A 25,437-nucleotide genomic window follows, 5' to 3' on the forward strand; every position below is an offset into this window, starting at 1 on the left:
CAGTGACAAGGGATTGTAAGATTTGAAACAGGTAGGGAAGGATTTATAAGAAGAGGATAAAGGGTTGTTGGAAAAAATGAAGGAGAACAAGAAAACAACTGACATTTAGGAGTTGCTGATGCATACGCTGGACCATAGAAAGGCTTTGATTCGAGCCTTGTCCAACATTATTATAAGTACAATAGCTACTCTTGAGGAAATTAATAAAATGGTAATTGATAAGAGCACTAAAATGATCACTTTCTCGGATGAAGACCTACAACTAGAAGGAAGGGATCACAACAAGGCTCTACATATCGCAGTAGAGGTAAAAGACAAAAGGACTCCTTGTGTGATGGTAGATGATGGGTCAACCATCAATGTCTATCCCTCTCACATCATTTATAAACTAGGAATGACTATGAAGGACCAAAAGCCTACATACATGGTTATAAGAGCTTATGATAAGATGAAAAAAGATGTGGAAGGGATACTCTTAACCCTAGTGAAAACTAGTCCTATAGAGTCTTAGGTTGAGCTCATAGTCTTAGATATGCCAATAAATTTTATACTATTATTGGGTGGGCCATGGTCCCATGCCCTGGGTGTAGTACCTTCTATCGAGCATCAAAAGGTCAAATTTTCTCATGAAGTAGAGATAGTGATGATTAATGTTAAGGGTGGCAAGGTTCTTTCAGCCATCTAAGAAGCTGCCAAAGAGCTTGATGCCCTGACTAGGTTTCAAGTAGTTGTAGTTTATGAGGATTTCATGGATCCTAAAGTAGATAGTATGTTCAAGAAGAGGGACTTTATACCTGCAATAGGACTCAAAAAGAATTAGTAGGGAGTTGCACAGCTGTCAGACTTCAAAGGACAGAAGACTCGACATGGCCTGGGGTATATCAAAGAAGAAAATTAGGGCAAACCGAAGGGTTAGACTTTGAAGGGGGTCTTTGTCAAGGAATATAAGCCCTACTTTGGAGAACCTGAGCCAATTACTATAGCTGGAACTGAAGTGCCTGGGTTTGAAATGTTTAAGAGCTTGATAATTGACAAGATGGTTGAGTTGAGTATCAAGTATTAACCCTAAGATTTTATATGTTTCGTTGATGATGCAAAGACATTATTACTAGCAATCTTGTTTAGAGTTGTTATTCTTAGTAAGTAAACTTTAATTATCATTGATGCATATAAATGAAGATGAAGGGATAAGTGTGAAGATGGATTCAAGAGTTAAGGACTTGAATACTTGAGTAAAGGTGGGAAAGTGATAGAGCATATAAGGGCGATGCCAAAAACATATGGAGTTAAGAAAATCATGTGGACAAGGATGATCTCCATTAAATAAAATTAATTACCTGAAGTTTAAAGGATAAACTATACTACCTGGAAGGGTTTAGGAGGGAAAATCATATATGGATGGATAGCTACATCAGTCTAGTTTCACGAACAAGAATTGGAATAATTTTTGGAGCTATAAAAGTGGATTTTTGAATTTTTGAGTGAATTATGCTCAAGCTGTCAGATTGGATTACAATAAATAAGGTCAATTAGAATTAGTGGCATTATTGCTACAAGAGGATTTGTGATATGCCCTTCTAGATATTCATAGCTTTGGAAGTATAGTTTCATATACAAAAGGTTTTACATCAATCTGAGATGTATGGAAAGTGCAATAGCCAAAATACTAAAGCATATCCAAATTGTTAATGCCTAGATGAGCAATCAAATATTTTGATTTTTTGTAGTATTAGGATGATTGTTTTTGAAGTTAATCCAAACTACAAATATGTAATATACTAATGAAAGTTTTTAACAAAAATATGAGTCATCATTTGGAGTTGTAGAGCTCAAGATTTGGAATTTTGGAGTGATTGCGATTGCGACATAAAATATATCGATTGCGAAAAAAAGCAAAAACAATCTAGTAGAAATCGTGACCACGACAAGGATTTCTTGACCATGAAATTCACACTGACAGTGCATTAAATGCTGATTTTATAGATGTTATATAAGATTTGACTTAGCCAACTTCTATAACGGCAATATAGAGGAAAAACACTACAAATACTCACTTAGAACATGATATTAAAGGTTCTTAAGCTCTCTAAATATCAAATACAAGTGGGAAACATTTTCATACATTTTTTAGCATAAAATTCATCATCAAACCCTCTTGTTCTTCATTTGTAAGGTTGAAATACTTTTGTTTGAGGGTTGTAAGTTCATTCTACCTTTTACTATTGAGCTATATTTGTAAGAGTGAACTTGATTTCTTTCTTTTCTTAATCATTCTCTATTGTAAGGGTTTGAGTGTAAGCCATAAAACACTTGGAAAAGTTTTAAGTGTGTACCTTGAAAATACTTAGGTTTTAAGGTTTGAGTGTTAGCCATAGAAAAACACTTGAGTTTGAGTGTTAGCCATAGGAAAACACTTGGGTTTGAAGGTTTGAGTGTTAGCCATAGAAAAATATTTGGGTTTGAGTGTTAGCCATCAAAATAATTGTAAAAGGTTTGAGTATGAGCTTGAACACACTTGGGTTTGATCTTGCATCTGTAAAAGGATCACTGATAGTGGAAATCTCAAGTGAAGCTTGAGGAGTGGATGTAGGCAAGGAGTTAGTCAAACCACTATAAATCTTATGTTTGAATCTCTCTTCCATACACTCTTATATTTGTTATATTTATGCTTACTATATGTTATGATTTATTCCTGCATTTTATATTGAGAATTCTTCAATTAGTTTGATTAATTTCTATTGCTAATTTTCGTTTGAATACTCAAGTTTTTCAATGCAAAAGTTCGTAAATAAAATTGATTTTTTTAAACAACCAATTCACCCTCCTCTTGGTTGCTATAAGGTATTTCAATTGGTATCAGAGCCGGTGCTCTTGATGAAAGACTTAACTGTCTAAGAATTTATCAATGGTAATCTAAAATGGGTTTATTTCAAAAGAAGAGTTTTCATTAATCAAACCTCTATTCTTTGATGGTATCAACTTTCAGTCTTGGGAACAAAATGTGGAAGATTTTATCATGAGTATTGATATTACTTTGTGAGATATTGTAGAAGTTGGTGTTCGGGTTAGAAAATCCAAAAATCAATAGCATGCTCATGATGAATGACAATTTATGTTAAACATTAAAGGCATGAGAATTTGAAGAAATTCTTTCATTGAAATTGCTTATGAAAAAGTTACATCATGTATTAGTGCTAAAGATATTTGGGATTGTCTTAATTCTACTCACAACACTAACATTATATGAGAAAAGAATGAACTTGTGAAGGAAATCAAACCGCCAGAAGAGAAGAATAAAAGAAACTCTCAAGATTGCTCTATTAATTATCACACATGCTTAATCTCCCTTGAAGAGGATTATAAGATACAATCGAGAAGAGAAAGAAGTTTAAAATGTTCAACTTCAACATCTCTAAGCTATCACAAAATAAGCAAGTATTCCATAGAACAAGATGATGAGGTAACATCAAGTCCTTATAAATATAATATCAATTCCTTCTTATAGTGAGTTGCTAGATACATTAGAATCAAAGCAAGATGCACTTATGAAGCTAATGAAGGAAAACAAAAGTTTCAAAACTAAATTTAGAGATTTTAAAAGTAAAAAATGAAACTTTTTAAAAAGGAAATTCATCTTTGATTTCAAGACAAATTACTTTGGAAGAGCAAAACAAAGAGCATTTGAAGAAATCACTTAATTTTGGAAGTGATCTTGAAAAGCAATTAGATTTTTACAAATGAGAATAGAGCTTTCAAAGAAGAAAATAAATATATGAAAGATAAAATCTTTTCTCCAACTTCTACCCAAGATGCTCTAGAAAGGAAACATGATTAGCTTTTCATAATGTCCTAAAATGTTAATAAGACTTTGAAAGTAAATAAGAATTTCAAAAAGGAAATTGAAGTTCTTAAGAATGAGATTATTGATTTGCAATCACCACTTTCAAAATTTACTAAAGGAAAAGAAGCTCTTGATGCTTTGCTAGGTTCTTAAATATTGTCTTGCATAAGACAAGATGCATCACTTAGGACACACAAGACCAAGTTTGTGAAAGCATCTCCTTCCTCAAATGACCATGCATCAACTAGCACACATGTGTATGTTGCTAAAGTGTCTTATGCTAAACATGATCATTATAGGCGTACTTACAATTATGCATGTAGACATAAATCTCTTGCAAATAGTAAGCATGACATTACATATAAAGTTCTTGAATATTATTACTCTAGCAATATATATAGACATAAGGCTTCCAATTATAAACTATAATATATGTCCATTCATCACATGATAGACAATTTATTAGATATTATTCATATTATAATGGAAATGGTCATTTTACTTATGTTTGTGCTTTCAAGAGGAAAAATCCAAAACTAAGATGGTTTCGGTTGCTAAGACTAACGATTAAGGACCCAAAAAAATGGGATCTAGAAGATGCAAGATACAAGAAGAAGATGACTTGGAGGAAGTGAACAAATTGGCAACAACTAAAGTCCAAACTATTTCAATTGGCATCAAATTCCAAAATATTAGAATGGTAATGGTGAGCAATGAAAACTCCAAGGAGTAGGAAGGTCATCTCCATATGGAGAGTGAAGATAGAAGAGCTCATGAGGAGATTGCCATCAACAAAGAGCTAAATTAGGAGAGTATAATGAAGAATAAATGTGAAGTCTCTCAAAATGGATTGGCAAAATAGAACTCCTCAACAACATAAAATCAAGAAAATTAAGGTAAAATTGGTACTCATAAACCTTAATTATATGTTGCTTTTTCATGTTTATGAGACTTTATTTGTTAAATATGCATGTGTATAATATATCTAAGATGGTTTATTATGCATACATGATATTTTCTGATGTATGAACTTTGAAGTTTTGCATAATTTGATGTGTAATAGCCTTTTATATATTATGCATTTGGTCTTTTGATTTAATACAAGCTATATTTATTCAACAATTGGTAGCATCATGGAGAATTCTTTGTTATCTTATGGATACTAACCCTTAAGGACCCATAAGTTAAAAGGTATCAAACTTATGGATTCATGTAGATATACTTCAAGATGAATGTTCTTACATCATGCTCAATAAAAGAAAATGGGAAACATGAGCCAAGTATGAGAAAGCATGAGTGCAAATTAAAATGCATGCTATAAGGGGGGAGTATACATGTTGATAATGTTCAAGTTGGAAAGCAAAAGGGAAGTATATCCATCTCTTGACTTATTTTGATTAAAATAACTTGAACATCCATTTTCATGTCCCTAAAGATCTCAAAATATTCTTTATTCTTAAATTGATGAAAAGTCAATTTTACTCTTTAGATGTATACATTTTACTCTTGATTAAGCTAATTCCTTTGCTCCTTGAAATGCAGCTATTTGTGATTTTATTTTTTATAGGCATATAAATGAAGTAGAGATTGATCTCGAGAAAGGAAATAATAAGAATTTTTAAAGAATATAAAGAGAAAAGTATACCAAGAACAACGATCAAAGTTAATAAATTAAGTATTTGCAACTTTCCCATATATTCTGGAAGATTCAGTTGATCTTAGTATCAAAGAAATTTGCTAATGGATAGTGTAGTTGTAATACTATTCTTAAGTGGTATCTACACTCATAAATGAACCTCATGAGTTATGAGTAAATCTTTATACATAGATAACTAGTTAATACTTAATATTCCATATTGAGTACACTTAAATGCTTATTTTCTAAATTGTCTATTTCTTATCATTAAAAAACCATTGCCTTCTCGTCATTCTTTCCATTAACAATGAATAGTCTCACCCTTGTACTTATTAGTTATGAAAAGAATTATTGGTTAATAGGAGAGCTTAATCTATATGATTCACATGTTTAGGGGAGATATAAAAGAATTAACACAACAGTTGGATAAAGGTAGTTGTGTTTTTTTTTTGTAGGAAAATCATTTAAGTTTCAAAAACTCTCTTCAACACTCAAACGTTAATTAATCAAGCTACCAATATTGGAAATAAGTTGGAGGAGTGAAATTATCTACTCTTGAAATCTTGCCACAAAAGAAGGAAAATCGTGCATCAAATTTATATTATATTAAGGGGGAGTATATTCATATTTCACTTATACTTCTTCATTTCATAGATTTGTTTTAGATCTTATTGATTAAGTGTTTGAATATATATTCTCATATCCCAAGGTTTCAAATGATCATATATTGTAGGGAGGATTAATTGATATTTATATGATCATGCACCTTTTAAATGGTCCATATCATAACATTCTTAGTTTATGCTAAAGAATTCACGGTTTTAGAGGGAGATATGTTCTTAGTTATGCATAAATTACCTTTTCAAGGTGGATTCAATATATGGTGAAGATCTTCAAGCTGCATAAAATAGGGAGGATACGTGTATCTTTTGATTTCGTGCATTTATTTTTTCTTTTGCATTTACAATATTTACACTTTATGTTAATGACCCTTTTTGAATGACTACATAAAGGGGAGAGAATTATTTTGATTATGGTATCAATGTTTTTCCATCATAAAAAAAGAGGAGATTGTTAACCCCAAAATTTTATATATGTTTCTGATGATGCAAAACATTGTTACTATTAACAATCTTGTTTGGAGTTACTATTCTTAGTAGGTAATATTAATTATCTTGATGTATATAACTAAAGATGAAAGGATACGTGTGAAGATGGATTTAAGAGTTAAGGACTTGAATACTTGAGGCAATATAAACAATAAGATAAAATCATAAAGTCATAAAGGTGGAAAAAGTGATTGAGCATATAAGGGCAATGCAAAGAGCATGTGGAGTCAAAAAAACTCATGGGAACAAGGATGATATCCATTAAATAAAATTAGTTAACTAAAGTTTGAAAAAGAAACTATACTACTTGGAAGAGCTTATAAGAACAAACTATACATGGATGGATAGCTATATTGTCTAGTTTTAGGAACAAAAATTGGAATAATTTTCGGAGCTATAAAAATGGATTTTGAATTTTTGAGTGAATTATGCTCAAGCTGTAAGATTGGATTATAGCAAATGAGGTCAATTAGAATTAGTATAATTTTTGCTACAAGAGAATTTTTAATATTGCCCTTCTCGATATTTATAGTTCTAGAAGTCTAGTTTCATATGCAAGAGATTTTACATCAATCTGAGGTGTATGGAAAGTGCAATAGCCAAAATACTAAAAGCATGTCCAAATTATCACGTCTAGATGATCAATCAAATATTTTGCTTTTAGGAGTTTAAAGATGATTATTTTTAGAGTTGCTCCAAATTATAAATTATAGTAGACTGATGAAAGTTTCTGACAAAAGAAACGGTTCATCATTTGGAGTTGTAAAGCTCAAGATTTGAAATTTTGAAGTGATCACACTTGCGACACAAAATATCATGACTGCAAAAAACAACAAAAACACTCTAGTAGAAATCACAGCCGCGATAAGAATTTTTCGACAACAAAATTCGTGCTGACGGTGCATTAATGTTGACTTTATAGTCATTAGAGAAGATTTGGCTTAACCAACATTTATAATGGCTATATGGAGGAAAGACACTAGAAATATTCACTTGGAGCATGAAATTGAAGGTTCTTAAGCTCTCCAAAGATCATACAAGTGGGAAACATCTTTATACATCTTTGATCATAAAATTCATCATTAAACTTCTTATTCTTGACTTATAAGGTGGAAACACTTTTATATGAGGGTTGTAAGTTCATTTTACCTTTTACTATTGAGCTATATTTGTAAGAGTGAACTTGGTTTCTTTCTTATCTAAATCATTCTCTATTATAAGGATTTGAGTATAGGCCATAAAACACTTTGAACGATTTAAGTTGTACCTTGAGAACACTTAGGTTTGAAGGTTTGAGTGTTAGCCATACAAAAACACTTGGGTTTGAGTGTTAGACATAGGAAAACACTAGGTTTGAAGGCTTGAGAGTTAGCCATAGAAAAATACTTGGGTTTGATCTTTCACCCGTAAAATGATCATTGATAGTGAAGTTGGATAATCATTATATTGTGAGAATGATGTTTCTTTTATTTCAAAGATCAATATATGAAGAAGGAATAGAAATATTATTGATATTTGTCATAAAAAAAGTAAGAAACTCTAGAATTTAAATTAATTCTAAAATGGAAATTAGAAATTTTTGAAAATTAACATTATACATTATAATAAGTTATACCATATCAATACTCTATTAAAACTCTATTAAATGAATATTATAATGATTTTTTATAATGATTTTTAGTATATAAATATTTACTATATAAAATATAAAATAGAGTAATAGTAATAGAGTATATTTTGATTAATATGAACAATAATTTTGCTTACTTGTGTGATGTTTTTCCTGATGGTAGTGTGCACTTTAATAATCATGATATGTGCATGTTTAATATCAATTCCATACAAATTGACTCATTTAATTTAGACACAAATGAAAATCCAAGGAACATTGTGATAGCTCATGATATAACTCTTGAGGAAAGGAGAGAAATAGAAAAATAATGGAAAAAAGGGAAGAGGTATTTGCTTGATCCTATGACAACATGCCAAGGTTAGGTAGAAAGATAGTGGAGCATCATATCCTAACCTATCCGCACATCAAGCTAATCAAGCATTAAATGAGAAGGCTAAGGCTGGAATAGGCAGAGAAGATTCTGGAAGAAGTTGCTAAGCAGGTGAAAGCTAATTTCCTCGACATAGTCGACTATCCAGAATGGTAAGAAAACATCATCCCGGTCCCAAGAAGGATCGTAAAGTAAGAATGTGCATGGATTATCAGAATCGAAACAAGGCATGCCCTAAGGATGATTTTCTCTTCCTTTCATAGACATCATAGTTGATAGCGCAACCTCGAGTGCTATGTACTCTTTCACCGATGGTTTCTTCGAATACAACTAGATCATGATGTAGTAGTAGACAAGCTGAAGACCTCGTTCATCATCAAGTGGAGGATACACTGCTACAAAGTTATGCCTTTGGATTAGAGAATGCAGGGGCAACTTATCAAAAAGCAGCCGCTACCTTGTTTCATGACATGATGCACAAGGAGGTAGAGGTATATGTGGATGACATGATGGTCAAGTGTGAGACAAAGGAAGGGCATATCTAAGCTCTTGATAAGTTCTTATGATGAGCGAAAAGTTATAATTTAAGGCTCAATCCGAAGAAAAGCATATTCGAGATAACTTTTAGACAGCTGCTAGGACATATAATGAGTCAATGGGGAATAGAAATTGATCCGAATAAGGTTAAGGCTATTCAAAAGATACTAGCGCCAAAAATAGAGAAAGATATTAGAGGATTTCTAGGACATCTTCAATACATCAACAGGTTCATTTTCAAGCTCAAAATGGTTTGTGATCCTATATTCAAGCTTTTGAGGAAACACCAACCCGTTGTATAGGATGAACACTATTAGAAAGCCTTTAACATAATTAAGAATATCTAATGAAGCCATCAGTACTAAAGCTGCTGAAGGAGGAAAACTGTTGATTATATACTTAGCCCTGGAAGAGGAAGCCCTAGGGGCGATGGTAGCGCAATGTGGATTAGACGACGTCAAGCATGTGGTCTATTATCTCAATAAGAAATTATTGCCTTATGAGTCAAAGTATAACTTCATAGAAAAGACGTGTCTAGCCATGATATGGGCTATGAGGAAGTTAAGACATTATTTCCTCTTATAGGGTGCAAGTAATTTCAAAAATAGATCTGCTAAAATGCTTATTCGAAGCTTTGTTTCTTATGGGAAAGCCGTCTAGATGGTTATGACTGCTGATAGAATTTGACATCGAGTACATCACCAAGAAGGTAGTCAAGGGTAGGGTTGTAGTGGAGTTTTTAGCTCAGAATGCGATTGAAGGAAATGGCCTTGGGATCTAGAGTACCTTGATGAGAATCTAGGGGCAATTAAGATTCAAGAGTGGAAAGTGTACGTCGATGGAGCTGTAAATGTAAGAGGTGTAGGGTTAGGGGTAGTTCTGATTATGTTAGAAGGAGAAATGCTACTGATGGCTAAGAGATTGGATTTGAAATTGACTAATAATATGGCAAAGTATGAAGCATGTTTATCTAGATTAGAAGCGGGCGTGTTAGCAGGAGCAAAGCAGCTGATTGTTTATGGTGACTCCATGCTAGTGATCCAACAAGCCATTGAGAAATTGGGTTGTGAAAGAGGAAAGATTGAAACCATATGTCAATTACCTCAAGACTTTGGTTTGTAATTTTTCTAAGTGTTCATTCATAAACCTGTCGCGAGATGAAAATCAGATGGCGGATGCACTAGCTACCTTATCATCAGTATGGGAAAATCCCTCACAACTTCTAATAAAGCCGTTCGTGATCATGAAATCAGGAGCACCTTGTTATTAAGGAAACTGGGTCATGCAAGTTCATATAGGACTAGAAGAGAAACCATGGTTCTACGATCTAAAGAGGTTTGTAGAAGACGAGATCTATCTAAAGGAAGCAACTACAAAGGAAAGGTATGTGTTGCGGATACAAGCTAGAAGTTACCTCAGCCATGAAGGAGTGCTGTACAGAAGAATGACTTCAGGTGTCCAGCTTCAATGTGTTACTAATGCAGAAGTGCAAGTAGTGATGGAAGAAATGCACAAAGGAGTGTCTGGGCCTCATAAGAACGGCATAGTGTTGACCAGGAAGATCATGCGTCAAGGCTACTATTGGTTAACGATGGAAAAGGATTATATAGCTTTAGTAAGAAAATATCGTGACTGCTAGCTTTATAGTGACCTTAGTCATTTACCTCTGATTGAGTTACATAACTTGACGTCTCCATGCACTTTTGCAGCTTGGAGAATCGATACCATCAGAGAGATAAAACCTCCTTCAAATGGTCACAGATACATAGTAGTGGCAATTGACTATTTCTCCAAGTGGGTTGAGGCAGAGTCACTTACTACTATGGGGCAAGAAAGTGGGCCAGGTTTATAGAAAGGAATATAATATGCTAATTTGGAGTCCTACATCATGTTGAAACTGATAATGGGGTACAGTTCATGGGCAAAATGGCAGACTTATTAGCAGAAAACAAGATTGAGCATTACAGATCTTCTCCACACAAACCTTGGGCAAATGGGGCAATGGAAGCAACCATAAGAACTTAAAGAAAATTCTCTTGGAGATGGTATGGAATCACAAGAATTGGTCGTTTCGATTACCCTTTGCACTTTGGGGATACCGAACAACTGAGTGAACATTGGCATGACAGACTCCATACTCTTTAGTTTATGGGACAAAAGCAGTCTTGCCAGTTGAATTAGAGTTGAAGTCTTTGAGAGTTATATTGGAGCCAGAAATACTAGAGTATCAATGGATCGAGTATCAACAGTTGGCTCTGGTCATTGAAAGAAGGATGAAAGCCCTATATCACATGCAATTGTACTAGAAACATATAGCTAAGGCATTCAATAAGAAAGTGAAGCTAGGGAAGATCAGAGCTGGAGATTTAATAATGAAGGAAAAATAAATCTAAATAGCCTACTCATTTAGGTTATCAAATTAAGAACCTAATATAGATCATATGTTATCAGATTCAAAACCGAGCATGTATAAATATTTTAGAAACATATCAATTATTAAAAACCTTAGATCTAAACACATAAATCATATGGATAATTTAAAATCAGTCCTAATCATGTTTCTAAAATCATAAAATTAAAGAAAAGAGAAAGGAATGATGATGATGCTAGATTTGAAAACCCCCAGATTGTCACTATATTATGTTGATCCTTAAGTCTCTAGAGATGATGAGGAGGTGAAATTGAAAATTGGATATCAATATAGTGTTTTTTAGGGTTTTCTTTGGTGTTTGATTTATGAAAAAGGGTTTTGAGAATCTATCGTCGCTCTATGGAGAGGGTTTCCTAAAGTGAAGTTCTTTCTTACTGACTTTTTCAATTCCTATTGACTACTAAAGAAAATGCTCTAACAAGATACTGATAATAGTTGTAGTTGATAATAGTTGTAGCTAATCCTAAACATAAAGCATAGCTTTCTATTTATAGTAGTAGGATTTAGAAAATCCTAGGAAATTAAATAATATCAATAATTAAAATTAAAGTTCTTTTTTATTTATCGGATGCTTAATTTGATAAATATCAAAATATAATCTTTTTAAATTCAAATAATTATCAATAACATTTGGCGTTTTAGGTCAAAAAAGTGCATAAAACGATGTCGAAAACAAGAATATAGGCTAATAAACTCTACACAGAGCCAATCGGCTATACATAGAGTCAATTAGCTCAGGAACTAAAAGATTTTAAAATTTCTTGCAATTTAGTCCTTGCACTTTTAAAAAAATTATAATTTCACCCTAAAATTAATTTTTTTTTGTTAATTGAGTCCAAATTGATTTCAAAAAATAATTTTGGTTTAATTACTCACAATCTTAATTGGGATTCACCCGTCCTCAACATCTTGAGACTCGAGAAAGGCAATAACTTTCATCATCAGATTTTTCATAATTCCCTCGATATCTAAATTCGAAAAATGAGTATCGACAATGGGTCATCAAGATTGACATTAAGCTCTTCAAATGCACCTATAAGATCATTTATATAAATACCTTCCCTAGATCAAGCTTACTTGATTAATCAAATACAACATTCATAGACTCTTCAACTACTAAAGTATGTTTGTTAAAGACTCTATAAGCTTTGCTTAATGTGGAATAGCTTAGAATAACTCCTATATCAGTTTTTGAGTTAAATTTTTCAAGATTTTTCTTAGTGTCTAAAAGGTAGCATTTGCATCCAAACATTCTAAAATATGAGACCTTAGGCTTTCTTCCATTTCAAAGCTCATAAGATGTTTTATTTAACAAAGGTATTTTGAGAACTTTTTTTGCCACATAACAACTAGTGTTAACGACTTTCACCCAAAAGTAAGAATGAAGTTTATACTCATTGAGCATCATTCTAGCCATTTCTACTAGAGTTTGATTTCTCCTCTTCACAACTCCATTTTCTTATGGTGTCCTAGGAGATGAAAGTTGTGTGAAATACTAATTTCATTATAAAGTGATTTAAAATGATCATTTTCAATTTCTTTTTCATGATCACTCCTACTTGAGGAGATCAAACACCTTTTTCTTGAACACATTTTGCAAAACTTTTGAAAAATTACAAGCTTCATCTTACAAGCAAGAAAATTAATCCAAGTAAATTTAAAGTAGTCATCAATAATAACAAATGAATAAGACTTTCTACCCAAACTAGCTACTCTAGTTGGTCCAAAAAAAATCCATATGTAGTAGTTGGAGTGGTCTAGAAGTACTTACAATGTTCTTTGATTTGAATGATGATAAATGTTGTTTCTCCATGTGACATGGTTCACAAGGTTTGTTCTTGATGAACTTCTTGTGAGGAATTTTATTTACTAGTTCCTCTTTGGCTAACTTTGTAGAAGATTCATACTTACATGTCCAAGTCTTTTATGCTATAGCCAAGATTCATCACTAATAGATACAAAACACATGAAGGATTGGTTAGCAACCTTGTGTAGGTCAATTGAGTAGGTATTGCCACTTATTTCTCCATTAAATACTATTTTGTCATCCAATAAGGTATTGACATAGCATTAGACTTAACAGTGACCTTATTACCTTTGTCACACAATTGGTTTACAATTAATAAATTATGTTTTAATCCGATAACTAGGAAAACATTATCAATAAAAGATTGACCATTCTTATCAATAGAACCAATGTCAATTATCTTACCCTTGGCATCATTACCAAATGTGACTTTACCTCCATCATAGTTTTTGACATTTACAAAGAAACTCTTGTCTCCCATCATGTGCCTTGAACATCCATTATCAATATGCCAAAGATTTATGCTTGTGGATTTAAGACACACCTACAAGGAAAAGTCAATTCATTTGGTTTTAGCTTTGGAAGTGTCATCCAAAAAGAAATGCATCTTTCTTATTTTACATTTAATGTTAACATGGCCAACCCTCATGCCATAGTGGCAAGTGACCTTTGGATTTTGAGAAGTGTGAGAATTAGTCTTCTTTGCCACCTTTTCTTGAGGCTGAGACCTCAATGCATTCACCACATCATTACACATGCATAAGCAAGATTTGTTAATTTTTATTTGCCTATACATGTATGTACGCTTTGTTCCTTTTAGCCCAGCTTTGGAAACTTGTGGTCCCATCCCTTTCTTCTTTTGAGTGGGAGGTTTAATGTGTGATTTAGTCTTTGAAACTCTTTTAGGAGTTCTTTCAACCATTGATGGTTGAGTGGCTTTTACAAAAGTAGTTGTGTAGGATGTTAGAGATGTGGATGAGGAAGCTCCATTGAATTCAAGTCCATATCTCATAAGAGATGGTCTTTGAGATACAACTAGTGTATCAAGAGACTCCTTCCCTTTGTGAAATTAGAGATTGAATTTCTAAGCTCTTCAGTTTCAATTTTCAAAGAATTATTTTCTTTAAGAAGTTTTCTCGAAACTTCATCCAATGATTTCCTTAAGTCCTCATTGGAAGTTTGAAGAGTAGTAACTTCTTCTTTTGAAACCTCAAGTTCTTTTTATAAGTTGGAGGTATATTATAAGATTGTTTACTGTAAAGATTGATTAAAGCACTTTAATCATTTGTACACATTGATTAAAGCACGTTAATCATTTGTACACATTTGGATGGTCATAATACAATACTAAATACCAATCTTGATCTACGAATATGGATTAAGTTAAATTAGAGAATTAATATTGAATTAAAAGAGTTTAATTCATAATCCATTTTCTTTTCCAACATATTAAAAACCTTTTGGGTCACAACAAATAAGCTTTAAATGAGGATTAAAATGAGGTTTTAAGCATTAGGCTTAAGCTTATATACATTGAGCTTAATTAAAGGCTAATTAAATAAGAGCTAATGGGCCTAGATGCGTTTAATATTCATGGATTAGTTCTTAATTAATCAAAATCCAATTAGAAAAATAAAAGCCCAACTTAATATAAGCTAGAGCTTTGTAGAAATTCTAAACCTTTAAGAACTTTGATTAAATGGCCATATATATAAAAAAGATGCATAGGACGACAAGGTTGATGTTCTTTGATATTATGAATTTCTTAAGAAGAAGATCTCTAGGTGAATCAATCAATAAGATTAATTAATTTATCCCCCTTACTTGGAACTAGCATTCAATCTCTTATATCTCTTCTCAATCTCTTAAAGTTGTTTATAGAGATCTTTACTTAAAAGCTTGTGTTGACCATTAAAAGAGGCTGGTCACTTGAGTAGCTTTAAAGTGCATAAATTATCCTTGAAGAATCAAGAATCAACAAAGTAAGAAGCTCTATTTGGATTGGCCGAACTTTCTTTGTAAGCTTTTTCTATTTTTTACTTATTTTGTGTCTTATGAGAATTGAAAAAGTTTTGTTTTGTTTTGTTTCTGTTCCACCTTTTTCTATATTTTAATATCAATTTCCAAACATAATAAAAATGAAAAAAAATTATTTTTAATATAGTGTTATAAAATAATAGATTTTTCTAACTTATAAAAGAATTTATTATATTTATTTTAGATTAAAAATTTTATACTTTCTCTATATAAAAAGTTTAATTTTCATATTTTTATGTATAAATATCAATTTTCATATTTTTATGTATATATATATATATATATATATAGATCTAAATAATTTATTTTAGTAAATATTTAATTTAATTTTAATTTACATAAACATTTTATTTATGTAAAATACCCACGTAAGAGCAAAGCACTGAGCTAGTCTAAAATGATAAACCCAAATGGATCTGGGTACAAGATACAAGAATTGCACTATTATTGTGTAGGCTCAAAAGGGTACTGATTTGGGCTACCAGATACTGGGCTTAAACGTGGAGATGGAATTAGTAACGGCTAATAAGTAATTTTTAGGATAGTGAAACAAAAACGAAATTTGTAAAATAGTTTTTTTTTCTCTGAAAAGAAATCGACATTTGCATTTGCAATTGCAATTTGCAATTCTTCTCTTCCTTACGTCTCACTCAAAATATTGCTCTAAGTAATAAGAATAATGTTTTGTTAATGGTGTGTAGAGAGATATCTCAGCTCTCAAGTGGGTGAGTGAGATCCATCAAACCCGAAAGTGGGTTCGCATCTCTATAAACAAACATAGAATTCATTCAATTTTATCAAATCGAAGCGTACCCATATTTAAAAAGCCACCCTTTGCTCTTTGTTCTTTGTAAGTCTCTGTCTCTCTCTGTAATTTCTAATTTCAGTCTGGGATCCAATTTTAATGTTTACATAATCTGATCATGGCACTCTGCAAAGATTGTTTTCATTTTAATGTGTTTGTTTCTGATCCCTCTTTCTCTTGTATATTTATTAATAAATTTGGCTTTAGATCTCTTAATTTTTGGAATCTGCATTTTCTTGTTTGTACAAAGTCTCTTGATTGCTGCTGTGTTAATGGGTCTTTTTTATGGAGTTTTTGGCTTATTGGTATTGGTTGTTTGTTTAATTGTTGTGTATAATTTTTATTGATTGCAGGTTCTTGGGATAGTGGGTGGGGCTAGTTATTTAACGCCCATACTATCCACCATTATTACATCTATGTTTGGAGGTCAAGTGATAGCGCCAAACAATAGCCCACATTTGAGGAAGTCTGGTAGCCGACCTGTTGTCTTTGATCTTGGTAGAACAAAGATTAGAAGTGCTTTTATATTTGCTAAGATAAATTCATTATGTGTTAAATTGGTTGCATTTTGTTTAATTTTATGTTGGTTGATACGCTAAGAATTGAGTTATTTTTGTCAGTTGGTGATCAGGGAAATGGTTCAGAGGAAGGTTTCTTGCATTCAATAGAGTCAAACGAAATGAAGAGTGTGATTACACCAATAACTACGGTTGCAATAATGCCATCTCCAGTGTTGTTATGGAGATTCAAGGTTTTGTTTTCTGTGATGTTTTTATTTCTTTAAAACATATTATATTTCTGTTTGCTAGTAATTAAATATAGGCCAATATCAAAGTGTATAAGTGGATAAAAGTTGATCAAATGCTAGTCATTGATCTAATGCTCTGCTAGGTAGCCTGGTTTTATTTAAAGATTTCGGCCTTTTATTAACTTTTTCATTTCCTCGTTGGAGATCTTTGATGGAGTTTGATGTCCAGGTACTATTGTTCTTTCTTTGGGGTTTCATTTGCTGCAAGGTGAGTGTATACTTTCTCATAAAACTATCCAATCATTGGGTATTTTATATTTGATGGCTGCGTCAACCACTCAAAGACCATGCAATTTCGTCATATTGTGACACATCACTATAAAGGGTTATATACAATATTGCAGATTGGATGGGATTCTGTCATGAGGATGAGTGCAGATCTGCGGGACCTTTTCTTATACGAGGCATTTTTGTATTATAACCCTCTTCTTCTTGTGGTTAGTAATGGTTATGCTATTAGGATGAGAGAACTGTAATCTGATTCTTACATTCTTTATATGTATAATGGTAATGTTTTCTTCTGGTTTTCGTATTGCAGACTATGATGGTTTGGCTTTGGGGAGTTAATTTATGGGTTTTTGCCCAGTCTACTGTCAGTTATGCAAAAGTTTTTGATCTTGATCAAAATCATCTTACTCATAGAGAGATATGGAAGGTTTTGTATCTTGGAATTGGTGTTAATAGTTTTATCATTGTTTAATTGTTCTTTGTGAGACCTTGTTTTCCACAGTTAGCATTGCTGTTCTGCTACTTTTTCGCTGCTTTTTAACCTTATCTGTAGTTTAGCTTATATGCTACAAGACTTGTAGTGCATGTGTTCCTATTCTCTTTCTCATGATTTGAAGATTTTTCACTCAAATTTCATTTGACCTAACTCCTACAAATTAATATGACATGGCACCATGTGTATAATTTCAAACAGAGGATAGCCATCTTAAACATGTCCTGTATTCATTGTACTTGCACGAGAGAAATATTACCAATTGTGACTTCGCATTCTGAACTTGATGTGCTTGGTTAGAATATTCAATGCAACTGTAGAGATTTGTTGAGAATGGAAATGGAAATGGAAATGGAAATCATCTAGATATGAGATGGGTGTGAAAAACCTTTTCATGTTCTCAGAAGTAAAATTGCAGTCATGCTTACTTTGCTTATGGCAACTGGGTGAGAGAAAGCGGAAAGCATTATATGGATCATAGTTGTTTCCCACTCTTAATCCTGCATTTTTAATTACTTTTGTGTGAGGGTTTGCTTTTTAGATGGATGAATACAATTAAGCTATGTGGATCATACAAACTAGTAAAATCATGAATGCTTTTCTGAGCAGATCTTAACAGGATGTTATGTTACAATATGTGTATTTTTTTGGAGACTAAGCTATTTTCGTTTTTGGTTTATGGTGAATGTTTGTTTTCTTTCTCCTAGTCCAGAAATAAGTTTTTCTTTTGGACTTTTACACGGTGATATATAGCACACTTGCATGAAATCACTCTGTTATTATGCCTGCAGGTAGCCACATGGATGACTATCATTGTTCCAACTAGCATGACAGCATATCTGTATCTTTATTCTCATGGAGAAGTATCATTGGCGGCATCACAACCAGTGTAATAGATGCTCTTATTATTGATGAAAAGTTCTTATTTTCAATTTATGCAATGATAGACTCTACTTCTATTTTCTTCACCCCAAAAGCACCTAATTGAACATCTCTTTAATGCTTTTATGGGGATTTAGGATTTTTCTTTTGATTTCCTACATACATTTGGGATTCTAATTGATGTTGTGGGATATCAAGAAAAAGCAAAGGATCTTTTCATTGATATACTGATGCATTGATGGAATTATAATCTATGTTGTTATTGGCACTTCATAGTTGTTGCAAAAACGGTGAAAAAAACCAACCTGTTAATTTGGGAGTTCCATAAACAAGTCAAGATATAATACATTTTTGGTGGTTTGAAGAATAACTTTCTAGGTTATTATAGAGAAAGAGATGAACTGGAAATTCCTGAATTAATAATGGAGCATGTGTGAGAAAATTAATGTTATATAGCTTCTGAATATTTACTATTGAATTCTTCAGTCTGCTATATTTTATACATCATGTAATGTTTTCCCCCTTTTTGATTGGAACAAACATCTTGGTTTTGAAGATAAGACTGGAATAATTAACTGTGTTCTTTAGGTTTTCAGCTTTAATTAATATCAATTAGGATTGGTTAGATCGAAACTGGGCTAACTTTTGGATAAGAAGAATGTATATGGGCTAATATGTCATAGAAACTATGATCTTTAAATTCATATATCATATGATTATTAGCTATAGAATGTATATTGTGCGATAAAAATGAACTGCATGTCTGATAAATGTTATGATGTTGGAAATGCTTTCAGTTAATATTCCCTTCTATTGCAGGTTCTCTTATACTTTGCCGTTTTGATGGTCTTGATATTTCCCTTTGATATTTTTTATTTGTCATCCCGCTACTACTTGTTAAGGACTCTTTGGCGGATAGTTTTCCCACTACAGGCAAGTTTTTTACTAAGGTTTTCTTGTATTATTTTTGTGCCATGGTTAATTCATTTTCTCAAGCTTCTGACCTATCAAAATATGAAATGAATAAATATGAGATTTACTTTTTATATCATATTGCCTAAAATGGGAGTCTTGCTTGGTGTTTCCTTAGTTGGTTGACCTTTATTGATGCTGCTAGTGATGTAGAAGTTAGGTATAGTAAGGAGCCGTTTGACATGCGATATACATACAAACATTGGCAACATAAACCAAGAGTTTTGCATGGTAGAAATTCATGAATTGTGCTGTGATCGTGCTGTTTCTTTCTTATTTTGGAATTATCATGTGTGCCAAGATTTTGCATACAGCATTGTTTTTAATTTTAGGTTCATGTTATTATTACAGGCAATTACATTTTCTGACTTTTTCTTGGCTGATATTTTGACCTCCATGTCAAAGGTATACATCCTATTGCCTAATTTTGTATTTATTTTTTTAATTCTTACTTGTGGATTTAAAATGTAATTCCTTTTCATCTCTCCCTAGTTTTTGGAATTTATAAACCATGTGACACATGTGGCATTTGGTCTTAAGGTAACCTGTGGTAGGAAAATGTAAGAATTTTAGTTTCTTTTATCAATTTCTTGCCAAGTATAGATGTTGCCTTTGGTGGTTGGTTTTAGAACATTTTCAGGATGACATTTCAAATTCCACCCGAATATGCTTCTTGTTGGGTAACCATTTTTGTAGGATTGAATACTCTGCAATACACTAGCTGATAAGTACATGTAATAAGTGTGCGATCTGATATGTGTGATGAACACAAATTTTCTTTTTTTCTTTTCGTACATGAAGTCAAATATATGCTTTGTAATGTCTCATCTCTTTCTCTGGCTCACATGCTGTGTTTCATTAGTTGCATTACTTAGTCGATAGGCCTATTTTGAGTTCATGAAATAGCTTTAACTATTAATTGTAATTTAACAATTATTAGCATTGTGTTCAGAACTCTCAATTAGGACACAAGGTCTTGGAACATTTTAGACATTTAACTGCTACTACACTTGCATGATGTTCTTCTAAATGGCAATTCTGTGCAGGTATTTTCAGATTTGGAGCGTTCAGTGTGCCGAATGGTCCATCGGCAGGTTAGTGTTATACTGTTACAAAAAGCAATATTCGCTTGTGATAAATCAATAATAGAAAGTGCATTATTTGCATGTGCTTGATAAACCAGTATTTATGCATAGATGTAGTGGCATCTGTTTGGAAAGTCAGAAGTCACATTGAATTCTGTATGTGCGGACAGAGACAAAGGCAAGTTTGCCTTTTTCTTAAAAAAGACAAGTTTGCCTTTGTCTTAAAAAAGACAAGTTTGCCTTTATCTTAAAAAGGCAAGAGTGCTTTGCCTGTGGTTGCATGACAGACCCGTTTGTCGTTGGAGTTTGAAAAGCGCTTTTAAAAAAACAAAATAGATTTGGAGTCTTGAAAACTGCTTTTGGAGAAATGCAGGTATAATTGATGCTTTTTCCAAAAGCGGGTTTGGGAAAAATAGTTTATTAATAATTGAAAATATCAATCAAAATTAAATTATAAAAATTTTTGACCTGCTACTTAACACCCAACAGCAATCCCTTTTACTGCTACATTTGTTAATATTACATGTAGCATTTTCTATCTTCTTATTTAATGGTTATAAAATGGAACTCCATATCCATATGAATGTGGTCTGCTGAACAATGATCTCATTTATGTCTTAATGTACGATTTTTTACTGAATACATGCAGGTTGCCACTATTGCATGGTTTGAAGCTGATTCTGTTTGTGGGAGTCACTCTGTTGCAATACCTTTAATTCTTGTTTTACCTTACATTTTTCGATTGTTCCAATGTCTTCGACAATACAAGGATACTAGGGAGAAAACATCTCTCTTTAATGGTACAATCACTTTGAAATTCTCCTCCACTGCGTTCCTTTTTCCTTTAATTTCTATATCTGTGAACATCTTTTCCATTATCAAACTATTGATCAATGTTTATTTCTTTGGTAGGATTTTACAGTTTCTGATGCTAATTTTTAGAAAACTGTTCTGCATTTCAGCCTATGCCTTTTAGGAGTTCTTGTTGTGTCCTTATGTATTTCTTAAATTTACAATTATCTATATGATTTTACCGTACCATATTGATGAATGCTGAAGGTTTATGTTAAACATTGAGTTGAAAACTATTTTTTCAGTTTTCAAATTTTGATTGTGCAGAGTAAAACTTAGATTGCACTTGTCACCATCTAATACTACTTTTCTCCTTTTTTTTTTTTTTTTTCCAAAATTCCTATTTTACTAATTCATTGTTAATTGTCCATGCAAAAATACAAGCCATGCTTCCCTCCACCTCCCACCCCCATATAGGGCTCTGTAAAGAAGAGATGCTTTTGTTGCCTGAAAATTGCATTAACTTTATTACTTATGGTTACAGCTTTAAAATATTCGACGGCGGTGCCAGTGATTTTTCTTTCAGCCCTGAAATATCATGTCTTCCCTGATAGGTGGACAAGTTTTTACCGGCCTCTATGGCTGCTATCAAGTGTTTTGAACTCGTTGTATTCGTTCTACTGGGATGTGACACGGGATTGGGACTTGAGGTATGCTATTTACTTTTACCGTTTCACAAATATAAAGTAAAAAATTGTCTTTTATTTACTTCCCTGTTCTCAGAAACTGTGGCCTAATTTGGTTTCACATAAGTAGGTTGAAATCATCTCAATATTGATATCTACAAGACTACAACTAAACCTATAGTAGAAAGTCCCAAAAATCTTTAACAATTTGTTTTCTATGTTTGACAGCTGCTTCACTCGAGTTTTCAAATTCAACAAACCAAATGTCTGCTCATATATACTATATGGACGAAAATGGGTAAGAGTTTTATTCACTATATCACTCATCTCGGGATAACACTGATTGACTGCTGCTTTTTGAGGATTATAGCTGACCTGGCCAGGTGCAACTTCTGACCTGGTTGGTTTGACACCAAAATCCAGGCATTTACAAAGCCTTGCAAACATAAAATTGCTTTTGATGCAATGATATATTGTTCAAGTGATGATCTATTGGCAGCAAAAAATTTGCATCAATTTTCATATTGTAGTTAGGTCTCAACTAACCACTTGATTGGACTTCCTTCTCAGTGGTTTGACAGTTGGCCTAGTTGTCATTTCTCTGTAGTAACTATATAAATTTGGAGTTGCAGGTATACTTTTGGGTGATAGGAAGTAATTTGATTCTGCGTTGTACATGGACATACAAGCTGTCTGCCCATCTCCGTCACAACTATCTTACTGTGTTTGCAATTACTGCCTTGGAGATGGTTCGCCGCTTCCAGTGGGTATTCTTTCGTGTGGAAAATGAGTGGAATAAGATGACTTCCAAGTCGAGTATTCAGCTCCAGATGAATGAAATCTCAAGCGAGGAAGCCAAGTTACTAGTTCCCAGTGACCATAATGTATAGACAACAAATGATTATTTATCTTGCCAAGAGCATCATGGAGGTCTTGAATGGTTTCCTCCAATTTCTTTTTTGCAGGACAGGGTTTATTAGTTCCATTTTTAGTTTTCAATTCATATCATTTTTTTTTGTTTTCTTGTTCATAGAGGTTTAGGCTGTCCAAACTTAACAATGGTAGATATTAATCTGATCATACTATGCTTTCAATGTATCATAGAGCGCGGATTGTGCTGCATGCAATTGTAGTTTTAATTCCTGAACCTTGTTAGGTTCATGTTTTCAGTGCGAAAGTGACATCAATGGATGATGGCATACTTTTCTGCGCCTCTTGTTATATATATTCTACCATCGCCATGTGTAATTCCCATTATCCCTGTTGGTGTGGAATGTGAAGGATGTGATGCTTCAGGAGAAGAATCAAAAGATTTCAAGTTTGAGAAGCTGAAAGTGTTGTATTCAGGATACATCAACTAACACCTTTTATTTTGGCAGGTCGTTATATTTGTCTAGTACTACCAAATAGTTGCTGGTCACTGCCCTATTTTCTGGCTTGTCAGAAAAAGATAAACCACTTGTTTCATGAATTGCTATTATTAAGGAAGCTATCATCTTCATTGTCTTAATCCATTGTCATCTTCTAGTGGGAGCTTTACCAATCAAATTGCTTGAAAGTCTTAGTGTTACCTACATCCACACCTCTATATCCTACCATTTCTTCCATACATTTACATCAAAGGCCAACATTCTGTAAAGTGGTAGTTCCACTTAGAGATCAGCAATGCACACGTGTCAAAAATCCATTTCACGCAGATAACACACAGGAACCCACTTGCAAACGAGAGTTCAGAAATTGTTAGCCACTCAGATGTTTCAAAAACTCTCCCTTTACTTTCTTCAAATTTGATGGAGCAAAATAGCTTCTAAATGTTAGCCAGAGACAAGCTCACCACCAGCCAAAGCCGGCAGCCAGAGCCGAGTCAATCTGAGCAAACCACACCAAGAGTCTTAACCATATTGTCTACGGTGATAGAGAAGCTAGTGACTCGAAATGACCGGCTTGTAGATGGCCTGAGCCATAGGGTGGATGGAATGAGCTCAGGACTGACTCATCTAGGGAAGAGCTTAAATGCATTTCATGGCGTAAGGGCACCTACTATAAGCATCCCCAAGTACTTGGAAAGGCTATACAAGTACACAAATTGCAGCCCATCCTGTTTTGTGGTTGGATATGTGTATATAGACAGGCTGTTGCATAAGCACCCCGACTCTCTTGTGATATCACTGAATGTCCATAGATTGCTGGTTACATCTGTCATGGTTGCTTCTAAGGTGCTGGATGATGTGTGAGTCCCTCTTTCTTGTCTTGGATTTGAATTATATATGATTCTTTGTTTCCTTTTTTATTTGTTTCTTCCTTTATATGTAAATATACATTCAAAAGAGCAGTCGTGGAGAATGGTATCAGTAACATATTTCTTGGATTTGGAATGGTGCAGGCATTATAACAATGCATTCTATGCAAAGGTTGGTGGAGTTAGCAATGCAGAATTGAACAGGCTGGAAATTGAACTACTTTTCCTTTTGGATTTTGGGGTTATGGTGAGTTCTCGAATCTTTGAGAGCTATTGCCTGCATTTGGAAAAGGAGATGCTGTTGCATGGTGCTATCCAGAAAATTGAAAGGACAATACCCTCTAATTCCTTGGATGATGTGACAGAAATATTGGTAGAAGATATGCAAAATTCTTCACCACCTCAACTAGTGGACTGACTCTTCCTAGTTATTTTTCTCAGCGATTCTCTTGCTCACAGAATCATGTAATATGACGAAATGCTCAAAGTTGCCCCATGTTTGCAGGACATATAAAGGAAACGAAAGGTAACTGATACCAGGAAATTATCTGGGTGTTTTGGATTGCAGGAAAAAAGGATACATTCAATTAGTTATATGGAATTCAAAATCCCGAGTTTTTACGAATCAAAGATGCATGAAAGGATGTTGTAATGCAAAATCAATTAGTTGGGTGAAAAAGGAAATAAATAATCCTGTCAGCATCCGCAAATGCATTTTCATTACGTATAAATAACCTTAAATTTGAAATCAAATCTTTAACTACCAAAAGAACCCAAATTGTTGCTTCAATAAGGTCTTATCTCTACTCTTCACATGTTTTGTCTTCAAGTTTATTTCATTTACTACCATAATGCTTTTTTTATTTGATGAAAAAGTAGAAGATTAAAAAGAAAAATGCCTATTAACTCGCGCAACTTCTTGTTGCTCGCATCAAGTTCATTAATGGAGCCATAAACCGATATTTATAGTAGTCCGCAAATGATTAAGATATAAATCATTGCAGTAACGAATGTTTATATTTTGTTAAGAGTTAATATATATTTAA

The 25,437-nt window shown here is 33.0% G+C and overlaps 2 protein-coding genes across 3 annotated transcripts; both read left to right on the forward strand.

Moving 5' to 3' along the window:
- Positions 1-15,945: 15,945 nt before the first annotated feature.
- LOC8277708 (SPX and EXS domain-containing protein 1) lies at positions 15,946-23,250 on the forward strand. 2 transcript variants are annotated; one of them, XM_015717217.3, is made up of 14 exons: positions 15,946-16,251; positions 16,560-16,677; positions 16,827-16,957; positions 17,184-17,222; positions 17,359-17,451; positions 17,553-17,669; positions 18,527-18,622; positions 19,437-19,550; positions 19,941-19,994; positions 20,636-20,683; positions 21,324-21,474; positions 22,011-22,176; positions 22,381-22,450; positions 22,785-23,250. In XM_015717217.3, the coding sequence occupies exons 2-14, from the start codon at positions 16,623-16,625 to the stop codon at positions 23,040-23,042; spliced, it is 1,392 nt and encodes a 463-aa protein (XP_015572703.2). In that variant the 5' UTR covers positions 15,946-16,251; positions 16,560-16,622; the 3' UTR covers positions 23,043-23,250. The 2 variants fall into 2 exon arrangements, with proteins under 2 accessions (XP_015572703.2, XP_015572702.2); XM_015717216.3 differs by having other exon boundaries at positions 15,947-16,251; positions 16,560-16,704.
- A 136-nt stretch (positions 23,251-23,386) lies between these two features.
- On the forward strand, positions 23,387-25,105 carry LOC8277710 (cyclin-U1-1). Its single transcript, XM_002515682.4, has 2 exons — positions 23,387-24,382; positions 24,536-25,105. Exons 1-2 carry the CDS (start codon positions 23,964-23,966, stop codon positions 24,807-24,809), a joined length of 693 nt encoding a protein of 230 aa, XP_002515728.1. The 5' UTR covers positions 23,387-23,963; the 3' UTR covers positions 24,810-25,105.
- The last annotated feature ends 332 nt before the right edge of the window (positions 25,106-25,437 follow it).

This window comes from Ricinus communis, chromosome 7 (genome assembly GCF_019578655.1).
Source record: "Ricinus communis isolate WT05 ecotype wild-type chromosome 7, ASM1957865v1, whole genome shotgun sequence".
Taxonomy (NCBI): Eukaryota; Viridiplantae; Streptophyta; class Magnoliopsida; order Malpighiales; family Euphorbiaceae; genus Ricinus; species Ricinus communis.